Genomic DNA, 20,384 nt, shown 5'->3' with positions numbered 1-20,384 from the left:
CCAAGTTCAGAGGCTGTCATATGTGGATCAACTTACTATGTTGTGTATTTTCAACAGTTTCAATATGAAAAATAACTTTTATATTGATTCAATGGATTTATTGCATTTTGAAGAAAAAAAAGTGTCATGGATTTATTGCATTTTGGGGAAAAAATAATAACATTTTATAATAAATCTTTGAAAATCAAAATCTGGATTTGAATTTTTTATGTTATTATAACCTAAAGATTAAAGTTTGAAACAGAAAATAGTGGTTTTCTGTTTCAAAACACTTATATATATAGCAATCCTGTTTTCATCACAGAATCAAGTAAATTGAAAATAACTTGCTAAAAAATCTCTCAGGGATTTTGTTAATATTTACTAATTAAATTTAATCAGGATTTTGTCTTCAGTGTATATTTTGGGTGCTGCAACTGGTAACCATTTTGTCACAGTTTAGCTTTTTGTAGTTCATTTAAACTGTCAAACAATGTTAACAAATGAATTTTTACAAATATAAAAATGTAATGTCGTTTCTCTGTTTAATATGTGGCCATAAAGTATGCATACATAATAATTATGCAAATACAAAAAAAAATGTTTGTAGTGGTTTTGGACACTGCTGTCACTGCTTGATGTATCATATCAAGTAGCCAATAACATGTTTTGCGAATACAATAAGATATTTGTCATGGCTACTAAGGAGAATCAGGTGCCTGGAGTTCTGGAGAAGAGCATGCAGTCACTGTATTGTGTTTGCTCTCACAGGACATGGTGAACCGGAGGATCTCCATGGACATGATGCTGAAGATTGCTGCCAGTCAGCGATACAGACAGTTTATTTTCCTCACACCACAGAGCATGAGGTAAAGAGCTTCTCTAGTGTTCATGCAGAAATGTGTAGATGTACAGTGCCCTCCATAAGTATTGGGACAGTAAAGACAAAATTGCTCTGTTTGCTGTGGAGTCAAGATATCTGTAAATATGATTAAAAGATGAATATGAGACAAAACTACAGAATGTCACATTTTATTATTGGGTGATTCAACACGTAGATGTTTTACCAGCTAAGAAGTTCAGCACTTTTAGAGTTTCATCCCCCTATCTGATGTGAGCATAAGTATTGGCACAGTTGCCTCTCAGGTCTGTGATCAAGTAATCAGCTGTGTCCTGTTGCATTAATTGATCAGATATTAAAAGCAGGGAATGTGTTGTATCAGTTATATCCATTGCTTCTGCATTCTGAGTCTTGCATTTGATGACGACACACACAAACCAGGATGAAGACGAGGGAGCTGACTTTGAGAGAAATGCAAGCAATTTGGATGCTAAAAGAAAAGAGGAAGTCAATTACAGCTATAGCAAAACAAAGGGCATGGAGAAATCAAGAGTTTGGAAACCACTGGCGACATCAGCAACCAACAACGACCTGATCGACTGGGAAAAAAACAACAATAGTTGATAACAGACAAATCATAAAAGCTGTGAAAATGAACCCTAAAATATGTGTCTGTAAAATCACCAACAACCTCGAAAGCTGGGGTTGATGCTCTGACAATCTACTGTCCGCAGGAGACTTTGACACAGAATTACAGAGGCTACAAAGCAAGATGCAAACCTCTGATCAGTACCAAAAATAGAAAGGCAAGATTAGAGTTTGCACAAAAGCACAAAGGTGAGCCAGTAGAGTTTTGGAACAGAGTTTATGGACCGATGAGACAAAGATTAACCTTTATCTAAGTGATGGGAAAGTAAAAGTGTGGAGAAAAAAGGGAACTGCAAATAATCCTAAGCATACAACCTCATCATCAGCAGCATGCATGGCTGTCTCTGGAACAGGCACTCTGAATTTTAATGATTACTTAATGTATGATGGCAGTAGCAGAATGAATTTGGAAGAGTACAAAACCATCTTGGCTACCAATATTAAAGAAAATGTCACAAGACTCATCAGAAAGCGCTTCATATTGCATCAGGACAATGACCCAAAACACCCTGCCAGTTCAGTCAAGGAGCTTATCAGGGCAAAGAAATTGAAAGTCTTAGATTGGCCAAGTCAATCTTCAGATTTAAATCTGACTGAACATGAATTTCACTAGCTGAAGAGGAGAGTAAAGGCAGAAACTCCCCAAAACAAGCAACAGTTGGAATTAGCTGCATTAAAGGCTGGGAAAAGCATTTCAAAGGATAAGACCAAGAGTCTGGTGATGTCTATGGGTCGCAGACTCACTGCTGTGATTGCATGCAAGGGATCTGCAACTAAATAATAGCTTTTAATCTTTTACATTTGCCTTAAGTTCAGCTGTCCCAATACTTATGCTCACATCAGGTAGTGGGATGAACTCTAAAAGTGCTGTCCTTTTTATTTGGTAAAACATGTATGTGTTGAAACAGCTAATAACAAAATGTGACATTCTGTAGTTTTGTCTCGTATTCATCTTTTAATCATATTTGCACATATCTTACTTAACTACACAGCAAACAAAGCAATTTTGTCATTACTGTCCCAATACTTATGGAGGGCACTGTAGTTAGATTAGAAGACATGATTGTCTTATTTTGTATCATTTATAACACAGTTTTAAATTGATAGCCCTAGTAAAAATGTAATGTTCCGTTCTTTCTGTATCCCAGTTTTCTGCCAGTCAATAGCCTGATCCGCATCATCCGTCTGAATGACCCTGACCGCAGCCAGTCTGTCAACCCAGCCCTAGTCAACCCAGAATGATGCTGCTATCCTTTGAACATCTTATGTGCATCAGGCAAATCAAGTCAAATCAGGCAAAGTACTTACAGCTGACAGATGCACTTTACAGTTCTATGCACACAAGTTTACTGGCTTTTTTTCTAAGATCATTTAAATTTACATTTATAAATAATTGTATTTAAAACCAAAATTTACAGGTTCTGTTTTTTTAATTTTTCTAAAATAGTTTTTAGGTTTTATAAAAAATTTTGTGATTGCAATGTTATTTGCATTTGTACCTGTTGAATAAGGCATATAAAGGCCAGTTATAGCTTGTTGCTGTTATTTGTTTTTATTTCATTTTCAGTCTTCCATTGTTTTATTTTTATCACTGAACTAATTAAGAAATTAAAATGTTTCTAGTATAACAAGAAATAATCTGTCGCTATTTTGTTTGATCATTCAAAAATGCATAGTTTTGTATTACTGGTGTAACAGTATGGAAAAATGAAAAGTCTGTTTCAGTTGAAGGAAATCACATGAGAGATATGAGAGAGAATCATATTACCTGTTTTCCATTTCCCTTTTTTGTATTTACAGAAAGTTATGAATCTTTAAACATTGACCTTGAATACATCCAGCTTCTGAATAAGCAGAATGCAAATAATGCTGTAAATTGTGGTTTCCCAGTAAAGCTTATGACATACAGTCACAATGGCACTGATTCAGTTCTGTGATCATCTTTAAAACTGTACTTCAGTAGCGACTACGTGATGGCGTCCATTTATTTTAGTCTCTTACTTGACTCACAGTTCCTCTTTGCTGAGTCAACATTTCATTGCTAGTTACATCCTGTCATTTTTTGAGGCAGTTCCTCTTGACATACATTTGTGGTTTTTATGATAGATTGTGTGCAAACTGGGGACTGAACATTATGTTGCCATTATGTTGCCTGTTCATTGCTCATTCATTGTTCACTGTTTCCTATTAGATTTTAGTCAGAATATATTCAAACATATAGACTGAACCATCATTTACAGAGTTTTGAAATTTACCTTTGTGAGTTTTTGTCTGTGTATATTAACTTAAATCTTAAGTCAGAAATACTGTACATTTTAAATGTATTTTTCTGCTTAAAGATAGCTCTGGCAAATTATAGCAGAAACATGCATTTAAAATTTATAGTATTTCTTTGGAAAATGGTCCAAAAAAAAATAATGTCTCGTCATGAACTACGGAGATTGTTGTCCAATCAAATTCTCCGTATAATGAGAATGTCCCTCCCCCAATACCATCTGATTTATAAATATGTAAATATGATTAAATTGTATAGGTAACAGCTGTAATTTTTCAGATTGAGTATATTTTTAAGGATATACATGGATGTTTATTCATGTGGCAAAAAAAAACCCTGAAAACTATTTAAATGTTGAAAAAGGTATCATTTATAATTAACAAAACTAAGTCTTGCATTTATATAAATGAAATTAATATTACATTAAAAATATTTTTTTAATCACAGCATGGTTAAGAAAGCAAGACAGAATTAAATCATTATTATTTTGCATTTGCTGCTAGCTATTTTGTATAAATATGTAAAGAGCTACAAAATAGCTGCAACAAATTATCAGCTTGTAAAAAAAATTCCAGCACATTCCAGCATTGATTGGTCTGGCCATGAAACAGGTAGCGTAATAATTAGTGACTCTACAGTTACTGTTAGTAGATGGCTCTAATTTCAGGTCTCAAGTACTTTAGGTAATATAGGTGGCTTTCGTTTCATCCCTACAATATGAAGTACTGGTCTAAAATGGTTCATCCAGAAGTCATTCCTGGCCGTCAGACCTCGGTGGCATCAGCATAGAGCAGGAATCCAGAAAACGTGCTGTCGTCCTCGCTGCTGGAATAAACACCGTTCCAGTCCCGCAGAGTCTCCAGCCAGACCTGGTCTCCAGATGATAGACGCAGCACTGCCATGTTGGAGGCCTGGTCAATGTCCTGGCCGTAAAGTGAGTCGCGAGTTCGCAGTTTCCTAATGCCGTTCACCACCAGGGCTGCACGCAGGGGGCGATTACGCACTGTTATGTAGTAGGAAAAGACGTAAACTCCCCCATGAGTGCAGTTAAACTTACTGGCGTGGGGGTCCCAGTGACCCTCCTCATTGTAAATGACTTTATCAAACTTGATCGGCAGGCCAGGTGGTGGGAACGATCGGCTGGGAAAGAGACCAATGCTGAAGGCTGAGCGCTTCTGAACAGCGGGTTCACCCTTAAGGCCCTTGAGTCCCCTAAAACCTTGTGCTCCCTTCAGGCCTCGTGTGCCTTTCATCCCTGGCATCCCCCTCTGCCCTGGTGGTCCATGGGGTCCTGGAGGACCAGGCTCTCCCTGCTTACCTGGGGGTCCTGGGTCTCCCTTCGGACCCTTAGCCCCAGGAAGCCCATCTGTGCCATTCAGACCTGGCACACCCATGTCTCCTTTTGGCCCTTGAGGCCCTGGCTCCCCCATACTGCCTTTCTGTCCTTTCTCTCCAAATGGACAGTCTCCTTTGTCGCCCTTCTCTCTCTTGATGCCATCTGGTCCGGGGGGGCCAGCTGGTCCTCGTATGCCAGGCTCGCCCACCTCTCCCTTTGTTCCATTCCAGCCGGGCTCTCCCCTGCCCCCTGGGTCTCCTTTCAGCCCGGTTAAACCTGTATCTCCTTTGTCTCCTTTGAGGCCCATTTCACCTGCACACATTAAAAACAAGTGCAGATGATAGACGCAGCACTGCCATGTTGGAGGCCTGGTCAATGTCCTGGCCGTAAAGTGAGTCGCGAGTTCGCAGTTTCCTAATGCCGTTCACCACCAGGGCTGCACGCAGGGGGCGATTACGCACTGTTATGTAGTAGGAAAAGACGTAAACTCCCCCATGAGTGCAGTTAAACTTACTGGCGTGGGGGTCCCAGTGACCCTCCTCATTGTAAATGACTTTATCAAACTTGATCGGCAGGCCAGGTGGTGGGAACGATCGGCTGGGAAAGAGACCAACGCTGAAGGCTGAGCGCTTCTGAACGGCAGGTTCACCTTTAAGGCCCTTGAATCCCCTAACACCTTGTGCTCCCTTCAGGCCTCGTGTGCCTTTCATCCCTGGCATCCCCCTCTGCCCTGGTGGTCCATGGGGTCCTGGAGGACCAGGCTCTCCCTGCTTACCTGGGGGTCCTGGGTCTCCCTTCGGACCCTTAGCCCCAGGAAGCCCATCTGTGCCATTCAGACCTGGCACACCCATGTCTCCTTTTGGCCCTTGAGGCCCTGGCTCCCCCATACTGCCTTTCTGTCCTTTCTCTCCAAATAGACAGCCTCTTTTGTCACCCTTCTCTCTCTTGATGCCATCTGGTCCGGGGGGGCCAGCTGGTCCTTGTATGCCAGGCTCGCCCACCTCTCCCTATGTTCCATTCCAGCCGGGCCCCTGCCCCCTGGGTCTCCTTTCAGCCCGGTTAAACCTGTATCTCCTTTGTCTCCTTTGAGGCCCATTTCACCTGCACACATTAAAAACAAGTGGAATTTAAAATAAACGGCCCATTCGCAGGAAACTGTTACTGTATACTGTATTTCACTGCTTGATTCTTAAACCAATCCTGCTTAAGTAGTTACAGCCAGTAGTTATTCATCATTACCAACTCTAAAGAACTACATTATTTCAACCCCATCACAGAGAGTCTTTAATTCATATATTTAGATTACAGTAAATTCTGATAGTATCACTTAGTGTCTGTGTGCCTTGTAAGAAATTGCAAAGACTTTGATGTCACTACTTTAAAAAATATTGGGGGGAAATTTTGCATTATAACATAGAAAGTAAGGGACGGATAAAAATTCTAGATTCTCAAAAGCATTTTCCCAAAAAAATGTCTACATAATGAAAACGTAGTATAATAAATGCCAATAGTTATTTACCTCTAACCCTAAAGCTCTACATTATTTCAACCCCATCACAGTCAGTCTATAATTCACATACTTAAATAACTGAGTAAATTCTGATAAGTATCGCTTAGTTTCTGAATTTACACATAATAAAAAAAAAGTCATCTCCATTATTAGGAGATTAGCCATAACAGAATTGAAATATAAAGCTTCATGAGGTCAGTGTAAACAAAATGCTTAAAGTTACATCTCTTTGAACTGTGTGGTCTGAAAGATTTTTATGGCACTCCTTTGAATGTCTAAAAGATCAAACATTATTCTGGAAAGAGGGGGAAATGTCCCATCGTAACAGGGTTGAACAATAAGTAAGGGACCAAAGCAAATTATAGAATCTCAAAAAATGTGTTAAGTATTTTTGAAAAAAAAAAACTTAATAGTTAAAACATGCAATAACAAATACCAGAAGTTATTTATTACTTCTAATCCTAAAACTCTATATCATTTCAACCCTGTGACAGTTCATTTGTAATTCTTATACTTGGACAATGGAGTAAATTCTAATAGCACTGCTTAGTTTTGGTGTACCTTGTAAGAAATTACACATAATTCAAATAAATAAAAAATGATCACACTTATTAGGACTTCAAATATTGAGCTTGATAAGGTCAATATGAACTAATGAAATAATTATAAAGGCTGCAAAATAACCTGTAAAATATGCCCATAACAGAGTTGAACAAAGTAAGGGACAGATACAAATTCTAGATTCTCAAAAATTTATACAAAGCATTTTAGAAAAATAAATCAACATAATGAAAACATGGTATAATAAATACCAGTAGTTATTAATTCTAATTCTACAGTATTTCAACCCTGTCCCAGTTCAATTGCAATTCTTATATTAGATAACGGAGTAAAAAATGGTCATGTTATTAGGGCTTCACGATAACAGTTGTATTATTGAACCTGATAACTTTAATGTAAACATAATGAAATACTTATAAAGCCTGTAAAATAAACTTTTATTTGTGGTCAGAAAGACCACTCCCTTTAATATTATGTCAAACTATTATTTTGAAAAGGGTGGAAAGTGTCAAATAACAGATTGAACAAAGTGTGGGACAAAGACAAGTTCTACATTTTCTCTGGAGGACATGCTGCGTTTTATATATATATATATATATATATATATATATATATATATATATATATAAATACAATTATTGCTCTTAAAATTTCCTCATACTACATAGAGTTCTGTCAGATAATGTGTCAGCAGTTCAGTTCAGATAATTCAGTCCCCCCTCACCCCAGTGTAGTAGTAAACCATGGCACTATTTCCTGAGAACAGTCCATAAACCAACATAGCAAGCGTAACATGAAGTGAATCAAATACTGGGTTAGGGCTTTTGTCACAGATGAATGTACCTTTCTCTCCTTGTTTCCCAGTGACACCGAGAATCCCGGGTAGCCCACTCACTCCAGGATCACCTTTCTCTCCTGTTGGAGGAAAGGACATCTGTTAACAAACTTTCAAACATTATCTGTGAAGTAACCACAACAATAGGACATTGTGTTTAATGGGACAATGTTTAAAACGTTGCTGTTTTGGAAATGTGTTGTTTGGCTCACAGTGCTCAAAGAAAGATCTCTCCGGATATGTTTGCACTTTGTTCTCAATACCTTCACTTAGTATTGTCAGCAATGGATATGACTTAGCATCAAGCTAAAATTATTTGCACGTCTACTCTTTGATTACACTGTTTATCACAAAGAGATCTCCGTCTTTATGAATACACAGAGGTTTACTTGAAAACAAAAAACCTGAACACTGGTGTATTTATTTATTCCAGTGGTGAAGAGCTTGCTCGGGCTAGAAAGAGAGAAGAATCAGAGATTTAAGCTTTGCAGACAACCTTTTGTGTAATCCCAGGGAACTAGCATTACCAGTTTCAAGACAAATTGTAGGTTTTGCCAACTTGTGTGAGCATGCAGCACTAAAGGAAAGGGAGAAGTTCAGTCTATTTGATGTAGGCGTGGTAATTGTTTTTCCTTTGGTAGGGACACAGAAGGAGAAGCCTTTAGAATACACACAAACTCTATGCAATTCTCCTTAACTAAGGTCAAGTTCTTCTCCAGTGTTTGTCCTTCTTGCAAAACAAGGATATTTGTATACACAATCAACAGATGAGTGTCAATGCCCCTAATCCTTTGTTTATAACATTGGATAGACTAACTGCCATATGTGGAAGTTGTGAAAGAAAAAAATATGGTCCTTTTGTAAACAGTATTTGCCTAAATTCCTTTCCACTCCTGTATATGGAAGCTTTAGAACTTACAGTTGTAACATATCATTAACCACTAAGTTCTTTCTTTTTCTGCAGGTTACATTGCTTCACTGATCAACTACTTGCAAAACAATCTCTCAACCAATTTGTTGAAACACAGTTTGTGCATCCAAATATGCCTACTACCCTATACTATATAATAGGTGAAAAACAGCATGTGAAATTAGTGTGTCAGAATTTGTTGTATTCATTAAATAGTAGCCTAAATATACATGGATGACCTAGTAGGAGTTGTGAAAGGCAGTGAAGCGACGCAACATGACATATATAACATGGCATATGTAGTATGGCCAGGTTTCATTCATACTATACAGAACATACTATTTACTGGTTGCAAAGTTCGTGATTGTGTGAAATGTGATGTCGGACGCAGTCACCAATTAATTCGGACACAAACAAGTATATAAATAATGATTGAGTCATTGAATGGTTCACTCAACCATTTTGTTCAAAAACACTAATTGGGAAAATGGAATGAGAATGTAACGGGCAATATTGTGTCAAAAATGTAAGATACTCTACATTAACTTGTTTATTGAACTGTTTTGACCTTTTCCTCCATGAGGCCCCGGAGCGCCCGTGAGTCCATCCTGACCTGGGGGTCCAGGAGGTCCCATCTCCCCCTTTTCCCCTGGAATACCTTGCAAGATGACAAATACAGGGCAAAGTTTAATTAGGCATTTGACTGAGATACAGTAAATATCAACTAGACAACTACAACCCGTCTTCTTACCCGGCAATCCCTTTTCTCCCACCGGTCCTGGAGGACCTCTCTCTGGTGGACAGCACTCACAGAAGTTGAAAAAGCACTCGTTGTAGTCCAACGTGTAGTTCCCTGGGCCAGCCCCAGGAGGAACCATGGCCTCTGTGTGGTAGTCAGCAGAATAAGCATCACTGGAGTAGGTGGTGCTGTCTGTGGGGGAAGTAGAGTAAGTGTCCATCGTGGAGTCTGTGACTTCCTCTGTCATGCCACTGGTGGTGGGGCTCACAGTGGTGGTGATCGGATGGGACCCCAAGCGGCCGGGCGGCTGTGGAGGACCCCCTTCGTCTCGAGGTGGAGGCTTCTTAGTGGGTTTCAGTCGTGGCCACTGTGTGGTCTTGGGTAGTGATGCTTGATTCCCTGCTGTTACCACCAGCATGGCCATCAGCAGGATGACCGGGTGGACAATATTGGGCATTGTACAAGTACCTGCACACAAACAGCAAACAAATGCACTGCAGAGGATGCCAAATGGAAGCTGATAAACTAGATCTTTACATTTTCTGAACAACAAAATACCGCTAATATTACCTAGTCGTTGACTTGCCTCTCCGTTCTCTTCTCTAAGAGAAAACTGTATCCAGATCACTACCTTTTAACTACGAGTGCCTCCCCGTCGCCCCTCAGTCCAGCCAATGAGAGCGTTTTCTACTGCATGGGCAGGTGACATACACTTGGCACAGGCCTGCGGATTTGATACCTGAGGAGAAGCCTAATGAGATGGCTTTAGAAAGTTAACTTATCAGTCCTTCTTATTCTCATGCATCTGTATCCCTTGTGTTATATCACTTAAAAAGGCAATTAAAGTGCAGATGTTTACACGCAAAAGTATATGCACATACACCTGTCTGTGTCCTGTTCATTCATTTTTCATATGACTATGAATAAACAGGAATTCATGTTTTGTGTCTGATTTTTTTTAAGCTCTCACAAAGTTTCACTAGCAAAATTGCATGCTGCACAATGTTAAACAAAGGTCGAATAAGTCATGATTTTCCCAAGGATCAAAGAGAATCAGAGACTTTTGGGGGATTTTTGAATGGTCTCAGCGGAGAAAACACTAACACTTGGGGGGCGAATGGTCGTGTATCCTAGACGCCTTCAAACCCTTCCATCAGACACACAGTCTACTTCCTAACAGTATAAATGTACAAAATTTGAACGAAGAAACCTCGGGTCAAAACTGCCTTCTACAGAAATGTGGCCTGAATTCTATGTAACTGGTCCATTTGGCCGAGGCTCAAAGGGAAGTTAAATGATCAAAGCAAATGAGACGTTGGCCCATGAAACAAAGTCATGGCAGTCTTTCTGCAGCTGTCCGTCAGGAAATCCAGCACTAGTGACTTTTATATCTCAGGGGGTTACTGACCAGAGTAACCCCAGAGTTGAGATGTTCATCTCGTACCTTGCTGTGTGATATGTCTCCCAGCGGTGCAATGACATCAGTGCCGATCCTAGACTTCTGGGGGCCCAATGCAAAACTGTGTCGGCTGGGGGGCGGGGTATGATTGGTTATGAACGAATTAATGAAACGCATTTGTCCATGTTTCACTCCGTCTCGAATAGCGCTCGCGGAAAGCGCTTGAGAAACATTGTCTCTTCCGCAGCACGGTACGCTTTCAACTCGTTTTTTTAGTCTCGAGCAAGACTACGACACATTCACATTACATGATATGACAGATTTTTTATGTAGAAAGGGCGGCAGCGCACCGCATTAAAAGAAATGATCATTCATGTTTTCATAATGGCTGGCCAAATTCAAAAACAAAACTAAATTTAAATCATCTTTGAGAGCAAGGGGGCCCCCTGGTGTTTCGGGGGCCCTACGCAGCTTGCGTATTTTGCGTATAGGGAGGATTGGCTCTGAATGACATCATTCAAGGAAAAAGCTTTTAAATTACACCTCCGGTGTTTGTCAGACCAGTAGTGTGTTATTAAAGCTTGACTGTGTTCAGACCAAGCGGCAACCTCCCGCTTTCTCTCGTGAAGCCAACAAGGAAGTGACTTTTGCTGGCTGCAAAAGGGAGTCAATCCCATAGACTCCCCATGTTAAAATGGCCAACTTTACAGCAGAAACAAACATGTTTACAGCCTGGTTCAAAAAATTATTTTGGTCTATATAGCTAATTTTGCCCTTCATGACAACTGTGAGGGGGGTGAATTTTTTTATAACTCATCCGTTTAAATTATATTAAGCCTTAAAGTTCTGCATAATTAAGGGTGTGGCCACTTGAGTGACAGGTGGATTGCCGCTGCTGTCACCGCTGTCGAGCTAGGTGGGCGTGGCTTCAGCAACCTGCTCCCGCTTCTTTGCCCATTTTCAATTATCCGGGAGTGACGCGCTGCCAAGATGGCGACGCCCACCTCCGCCCACTTTTGAGCTTCAAAAACGCTCTTCGGAAATCTACGGGTGACGTCACGGACACTACGTCCATGTTTTTATACAGTCTATGGTTCAGACCAAGGTTAGGGCATTTTAAACTGGCCATACATCTTCAACAACTTCCATATTACCTAAACTTTTACATTATATGGAGAAACGTGCTGCCACCACAATACTATGGTGTCGCTATAGTGTATAATGTCACCATCAGTGTAAGTCTTTGGGACTATTTGACTCCTGTTTTATTGTTGGAGCATGTGGTGTACCTGTGGGGAAAAAAGCATAAAAATGAGACAACCCCTGCTGACCCTTGTGACTGTTTCAAGGTCAAAGTCTTTCAAAGATTAGTTCATGTTGTAAAATTTCTTGTAATGTAAAACTCACTAAAAACATTTATTTATTAATTATTATGAATAAAAAGTATGATGATCAAAATAATTGTTGAAGTAGCCTATTTCTAGAAAAAAAGTTTTACCTTGAAAAATATATTTGACAACATATATTCAAGGTGTAAGAAAAATGTGGTATTCATTTTTATTTGGTTACACCACGTGACATTTTTAATCATTCAATTAAACTTTTGTTGAAAATCATATACAAGTTTTTCTAAATCATACGAAACAACTTGACAAATGTGTTTTAATGTTTCAAAACAATATTTTGTCATTGACCAAATCACATCGTACATGACGTAAGATAAGTTACAGTATATGCACCGAAACTGAATGATTGAGAGATGTACAAATAAACGTTACTCAAAATTGTATCAAATTTGATACTTGCATTTTTAAAATGCTTTTTCTAAAAAAAATGATGTATGGATAATGTAGAAGGCATGTAGTTGATTGTGTACAAGTAAAATCTTGATCATGTTGATAATATAGAGGCCTTAGAAATTGACGCATCAGATATGATACAGTAGGTTTTATTGGGTTAATAAATGTTTGCATAAGCTTGTTAATTCGAAATGATGTGGCAATTAAATAAAATTTAATTGTACGTATTTATGAATGAAAAAAATTTTTTTCAAAACCAGCTAAGGCAACTTGACAACTGTTTTTCTGTATCTTTTTATCTTTGTCATTGACCCATCAGTCACGTTGTATCACATGATGCAAGTCAAGAGGAGTGACCGTATGCACTGAAAATGAATATAGGCATACAGGTTTGTTGAAATCTCCAACTCTAACTATGAACGATGAACAGCACTCAAACAAACAGCGATGTGTTTTAGCTGGCATTACCCTCTCCACTTACAGCGCCCATTAGACTCGTGTAGCACTGTTTCTGTGGACACAAGAGCACCATTGGGAGATGGGAGGCTGTGGGCTGTTACCTGAGCCTGTATAGCCACCCTCTCGCTGCTGCTACACAGGCCATATGCATTAGCTTCAAGAGGCTCGAGGCTAAATGACATGCCCTTGTTGCCAGGTAGGCAAAATGGAAACCATTAGTCAAACCAAAAGATCCATTTCTCTACACCTCACTAAGCTTCCAGTACTGGAGCACCACAAAAATAAATCCCATTGGACTTCCGTGATGAAAATGAAATCAATAGGATGTGCATCCATTATTCAGCCTCTGGAAGGCTAACAGTACGGTAAGCACTTTTCTGCATCGCGGTTTTGCATCAGTTTATCCGTTACTGGCAGTGTGTTTACTTGTGGCATCCCTAAATGGATCCTTCACTTGACAAGCCTGTGCAACGTCATGTCAGGGCATGAAGTAAAATAACTGGTTTGAAATCGTTAAGGGTTTTCTTCAGTGTGTGGCATTTTACAAAAGACGAGGTTTTCAACGTAATCTTTCATCAACAAATGTGTTAACGCATATAGCAGTTTTAAATGGGTGGTTGGCATGTATTTTAACCATGTAAACCCTATCATATGAAATAATATTCAAAACAAGTCATTTTTTATGGAACAGTTTATTGAACCAAAGACAAAATATAAAAGAACAACTATATGTCTTTTATGTGTTATGATATCTGATGTCAGGCTTTTATGTTTACTAATATAGGAAAATATGATGCTCACAAAAATATAAAAAGTGGTGCAATGTTATTTACAAAAAGTAATTCTGAGAGTTTGTATATCTTTAAATAATTATTAAGATGATATGTTAATGCTTAGTTTTATGAACAAAGCTCTGTTTCAAAACGTAATCAATGCAATAATGATTGAGAGGTGTACAAATAAATGTTCAACAAAAGCCTGTTGTATTATATTTGACTCGCATTTTAACATTTATATATTCTTCTTTAAAAGATATATGATTGATGTAGAATGCATTTGTGTACAAGTGGTGTTTTCAGCAAAGATCATGTTGGTAATTTACAGGCCTTAGAAAAGCATGTATTAAATATGATACAGTAGATTTCACAGAGTTAATTCATTTCTGCCTTTGCTTGTTCATTTTAAATGGCCTTACAGTGTGGCAAATTACTACAATAATTAGGAAAAAATAGTTTGCTTTTAGGTGAACTAGAAAGCTATGGATAGCTGTATGCCTGACATTCAATATAAACTACCTAAATATTCTTCCAAAACGTTTTATCAAATTCATTTGCCCTGGTTTTGGATTGGTTGCTTTGAGATGCCATTTCACCAGATAGGCCTATGTAGCCTATATTTAGCTTAACATAAACAACAGACAATGGACAACCATATTAAATATTCTAAAAATAAATAAATATATAATAATAATATGTAATTACACCCATGAAATGTCTAAAGGAAAGGAATATTAGGTAAACTATTTGTCTGCTATTAATCAGACAAGCCAATGAAAAAAAAAATCTACTAAATGTTCTAAAAATCCTGAAATTGATTTACTGACTAACTAATTGATTTTATTCGACATGACTGATATTATACATATAAAATTTACTCCAAAAAGCCAAGGCACAAGGTACAAATTAGAGAGGCGGGGCATAGAGGACCTACAATAATGTACAGTATTTGAAAAATAATGTGTTTTTTGAACATTAAAGCATGTCAACATATTCTGTTACACCAAATACACAAAATAATGATCTTTAAAAAAGCATCATATGACCCCTTTAAAACCCACAATTCTGTGGCCAGTGTTGTGAAGACAGCTGCGCGTGACGTCACGGTCTTTCAGGTTCATCGACTGGTACGTCACGTTGCGGCATCGGTAGTACAAAAAAATCGGTTTGCTGAAATGTAGTCTGACGTAGGCTTCTCAAGCTAACGGACCGATATGTTGTCATTTCTTTAGTGTATCTGTAGTGTCTATTTTCCCCGGTCCACCAGGCGCTGCAGTCAGTCACGCGGCCAGCGCGCAGAGGACGCCAGGCAGCGGCTGCATGTGCATCGACGAATTAGCGCTATAAAGTGCGTTAAAACTCTCCGTGGCGCGCGCGAACGAGTAAATAACAGCCTGGTTTGAGCGGAGACTCGTCGAAAGCGCGAGCTAGCGGCGCAGATGGCTTTATAGGAGGGAATGGGTTCGCTGTCGTCGGGGGTAATGGGATCTGTGCGGTTATATGCAGCGCGTCGGTAAGGCGCTAGAGCCAGACTGCAGCTGAAAGCACCGGGAACTCGCTCCATTCTGCGGCTTGTAACATAACCACCGGCCATTAGAGATTTCAGGGGGTGATCAAACACGTCGGGCTGCAGATGGGCTTTAATATCGGTCTAATGAAGTAATTTGAAGCCCATACTTCAGTCCCCGAGCGTGTGATGATAGGAGACACAATGACGCTTTTGTCTCTTTTGGGTCGCATCATGCGTTATTTCTTGCTCAGGCCAGAGACCTTGTTTCTGTTATGTATAAGCTTGGCCCTTTGGAGTTACTTCTTCCACACGGACGAGGTGAAAACCATCGTCAAGTCCAGCCGGGATGCCGTGAAGATGGTTAAGGGGAAAGTGGCGGAGATGATGATGAACGACAGACTCGGCGGTCTGGACGTGCTGGACGCGGAGTTCTCCAAGACCTGGGAGTTCAAGAACAACAATGTCGCGGTGTACTCGATCCAGGGCCGCAGAGACCACATGGAGGACCGCTTCGAGGTGCTTACCGACCTGGTGAACAGGAGCCACCCTTCAATCTTTGCCATTTTTGACGGCCACGGCGGGGAGGTAAGAAGCGTGGGTGCTGATGAGAGTCAGGGCGAAAGCTTTAACGTTACATACTCAGCGGTTCGCGAAGCTAGCTAGTTGACCGTTAAAGGTGGAATTCTAAAAAGAACGTTCGGAGAACGTTGGAAGTTGGTTCCCAAAATAACCAAACATTAAGGGAACGCTCTGCGTTAGCTGGGACGACCTTCAAAGGAGCAGTTAATGCAAAAATGTGTTTACTCACCCTCATGTTATTCCAGGCTCATTTCTCTGGAACATGAAATGAAAGATTATAAAGTAAATTATGGACATTCTTTTAAGTACTGAATGCAGATTGGGACTGGGGATGTAAGGCTTAAAAAAGGAAACAAATCACCCTAAAAAGTATCATAAAAGTGGCACCTCTGAACAGTGTGAAAGTGTGAATGTTTTTACATTTAAAGGAATAGTCTCTCTCAAGCCTCTGTAACCTTTTTATTTTACGTCTGGTGTAATATTACTCCATACAATGAGTGAATGGTCTTTTGTGTTGGATGGGAAAAAAGAAGGTCATACAGATTTGGAACAACACCAGTCTGTGTAAATAATGGGTGAACTGACCCGTTAAGACTGACTATTTTCAAGGTTTTATACACAAGTCATTAAGGTAAATTCAGGGTTATTATAGTTAGGTGAAACTAATAGGCTACTAAAACTAAAAATATTTTTAAAATCTTTCCTTGAATTACAAACTTTTTTATTTCATCTAGATGCCAAGCTTCTCATTTTAATTTAGTTTAACTTGATGTACTAAAATAAATAAAACTGAAACAGAAATGACTAAAAACTATATAGATAAATATATATTTTTTGTTTACATGCGCACACACACACATAGGTGTGTGTGTGTGTTTAATTACAGAAAAATGACAAAAAATGAAATTATATAAAAATACAAACTGATTCAAATTTTTAAGAAAAACTATAATAGTGTCTCAGTGACACTAAAATATTATTTGAGATTATCAGACCAGTTGGCTAATTCACATAGGTTGTCCTTCTGGTTTATGTTAGTACCAGAATACCTTGTTGTATATATTTTCTGTTTATTTGCAATTTGAGTAAATATTGTGAGAATTCTTTTTTGTTATTTTTTTTCTAATACCTTTTTCTGTATATCCTTTAGCCACACTCAATAACACACCATTGGTTGACCACAACATTTTAGGATTGATATCCCTTCAATATACGTTTCTTTTTTTTCTTTTTTTTTTGCATTTCTTCCAAATAATATTATGACCTGAAAGTTGTTTTTAGTGCATTACAATGTAGAATCTGAGAGATTTTCACAAACTGCCTTTGTAATGGTTATATGAGAACTCTAATGCAGCCAATTGTGATTCCCATGATACTTGTCTGGTGCATTCAGTCAGTTCCTCTTCCCCCCAGACATCTGCTCCGACCAGTCTGATTTCCCAGCCTGTATGGAGCACAGACAGATGTTCATTTTATCTTCTTCACTGTGCAGTAAAGCAGATGAATGCTGGTTGGCTTAATGTGTGAATGCCTTCAGAGATGCTCTTAAGCAACGAAATTAACAGCTCACAAGGTCTAAGGAGATCTGATAGATGTGGAAACCTATTAAAACGGCTCAGGAAGTTCTTTCAATTTGGACTTTACAGATCAGCTATTTTCCTCAGCGTTCTAGTCGGCTGTTTCTGGCTCTCATGATCATATATGGAATGCCTAAAATCTATTTATAGTGCTATTTGTCTATACAAATGTCCAGGGGCCCTCCTGCTATCCAAGCAGTTAATAGATTAAAATGTGCCAACCTTCGGCCCCAGTAAAAGGTCTTTTAATCTGCACTATCTCCTCCCATAAATGTTTGCTGACCCAAACGTCCTGACATTATGAGTCTTATCTGTATATGTACACTTGGCAAGTTGATATCTGTACTGGCTGATTTTTCTGGTTGTGAAATGGAAAGGCCGTGATAATTATTGCCTAAACTAAACTGTTAATGTTGGATTACTGACACAGCCACTCAATAATAGAAGAGTGCTTGAGTTTTTATTACTACTGTACTGAATAGGGCTGGGTGATATACTTAAAATTTGATATCTCAATATTTTTCCAAATTTTGATGATATTTTTGCCTTTGATTCTTCTGCCCCAATTAAAAAAACAAACAAAAACAAACAAAACAATTTGGATAGAACAGAATGTTTAGTGCAAAAAACACATTTAAAAAAAAAAATGTAGAACTAGTGACTATACTACTTTTTATTAAATTAACACATGTAGATGTAACGGTATGAAAAAAAGAGTGCAAAAAGAGCATTCTGACAGCGTCTTTAGTGCAGCGTAATTCACATACTTCATTTTACACTGTGCAGCTGGGGTAAATCATGCAAGTGTTTCACAAGTTTTTAGCCAAGAACTAGGCCTGGTCGATAAAACGGTATCGATATTTATCGACGGTACACCTTCTTCGATAACGAAATAAAAATATGTTCGATATAGGCACGTGCTCGTGGACAGCACACACAAACACGAACACACAATTTAATAATATTAATAATTTATGCATTTAGCAGACGCTTTTATCCAAAGCGATTTGCAGTGCATTTAGGCTATAGATTTTTTACCAGTATGTGTGTTCTCTGGGAATCGAACCCACGATCTTTTGCACTGCTAACGCAATGCTCTACCACTGAGCCACAGGAACAGAGTTGCATGCTGAATTGAGTGCTGTGCCTGCCTGTGATGAGGAGATTGTGAATAAAAAAAAAAGAATATTAGTCGAATTTAAAATAAACATTTGCATTTGAATGCAAAAACAGTACAATCGAATGTTAGGTGTGCGTCAGGGAGCGTCATCAGTGGAGCACGAGATGCGGTTATGATGATGTAAGTGACGTTGTTGCATTTGAATGTTTTGTTAGTCTAGCCCACGAGATGCGCAGTTGCTGCGTTATTCATTCAAAATATTAGAGAAATATAGAAGCTCAATGCGTAGAAGATCTTGATTAGGTTAAAACCGAAACCAAGCCATTCACACAGAACGCATATTCAGCGCGTTTTCTAGACGGACAAATATGCCTGCTGCACTCGCGTCACAAGAGATGTATAGAAAGCCATGCAAAGTTAAAACAGTTTAAACTTTTAGAAAACACGTCACGAATTTGTAGAGGTTTCTTCCTTTTCGTTCACGTTTTTTTTATAGACCGTTATTTCCTTGCGATGACAATTTAATGTGCTGCATTATTTTGCTCATTGCGCCCTCCTGTGGCCTCTGGAAACAAGCCAAAAGTTGAACCTATTAACCTGCATATAAAACATTAGAAATGAGATAATTGTTTAATTTTTATTTTGTGTTTGACTGTTAAAAAAAATATATATTTGTTGTTTGTCTCAATAAATTGAGTTAATTTAAATATACAGTGGTTAAATGTTAACATTTTTTCTATTGCTCTGTTTTAAAAAAGGTTATAAAAAATGTCAATAATTATCGATACCAAACGATATGATACATTATACCGTTGATACATTTTTTTAGCTATATCGCCCAGCCCTACTAAGAACACAAGTCTGTCAACTTTTTCTGGTTGAGGAGATGCTCTGTGGCATGACACTGTTCCCAATGGCACTAAAAACTCTTTCAGATGAGGAACTAGTAGCTGGAACACACAAGCATTCTTGGCTAGTTTGCAAGAGAACTGAAATTGCATATTTGTGCCATCTTTGGCACATTAATCTTAATTGTCACGATTCATGATATTCTGTTATTTTACAAAGATTATTCAATTGTTGTGATAATATATCTAATATTTGATCTATTGCCCAGCCCTACTGAGCAGTTAACACAGATTTTAGACTTTTAGGTTCAGTTAGATTTTTTGGTCAATCAAATCCAGTTTTGTTTGGCTATGTACTAGCTGGAACACACAAGCATTCTTGGCTAGTTTGCAAGAGAACTGAAATTGCATATTGGTGCCATCTTTGGCACATTAATCTTAATTGTCACGATTCATGATATTCTGTTATTTTACAAAGATTATTCAATTGTTGTGATAATATATCTAATATTTGATCTATTGCCCAGCCCTACTGAGCAGTTAACACAGATTTTAGACTTTTGTAGCTTCCAGTTAGATTTCTTTGGTCAATCAAATCCAGTTTTGTTTGGCTATGAGCAGGGCTTCAAAAACTATCAAGAGGAAAAGAAGGATGAGATTGATTCAGAAGAGATGACTGGTTT

At 38.5% G+C, this 20,384-nt stretch overlaps 2 protein-coding genes and 1 pseudogene across 2 annotated transcripts in view; 1 reads left to right on the top strand and 2 right to left on the bottom strand.

The window, feature by feature from the left end:
• Positions 1–4,494: 4,494 nt before the first annotated feature.
• On the bottom strand, positions 4,495–5,386 carry LOC107719280 (otolin-1-A-like; annotated as a pseudogene).
• Position 5,387: 1 nt separating this feature from the next.
• On the bottom strand, positions 5,388–10,091 carry LOC107719279 (otolin-1-A-like). Its single transcript, XM_016526673.1, is given in 5 exon segments — positions 5,388–6,109; positions 6,112–6,180; positions 7,994–8,065; positions 9,464–9,553; positions 9,647–10,091. Coding segments are annotated over 5 exon segments (1,398 nt in total).
• A 5,114-nt stretch (positions 10,092–15,205) lies between these two features.
• Positions 15,206–20,384, top strand: part of LOC107719270 (protein phosphatase 1L-like) — a 13,405-nt gene continuing 8,226 nt past the window's right edge. Inside the window, exon 1 of the mRNA XM_016526662.1 lies at positions 15,206–16,162. Coding sequence (XP_016382148.1) covers positions 15,764–16,162 — 399 coding nt within the window. The 5' untranslated portion in view covers positions 15,206–15,763. The remainder of the gene's footprint in view (positions 16,163–20,384) is intronic.

Source organism: Sinocyclocheilus rhinocerous, unplaced genomic scaffold (assembly GCF_001515625.1).
Source record: "Sinocyclocheilus rhinocerous isolate Xijiao unplaced genomic scaffold, SAMN03320098_v1.1 scaffold2138, whole genome shotgun sequence".
Taxonomy (NCBI): domain Eukaryota; kingdom Metazoa; phylum Chordata; class Actinopteri; order Cypriniformes; family Cyprinidae; genus Sinocyclocheilus; species Sinocyclocheilus rhinocerous.
The sequence above is the reverse complement of the archived record's forward strand: the minus strand, read 5'-3'. Positions and strand labels throughout refer to the sequence as shown.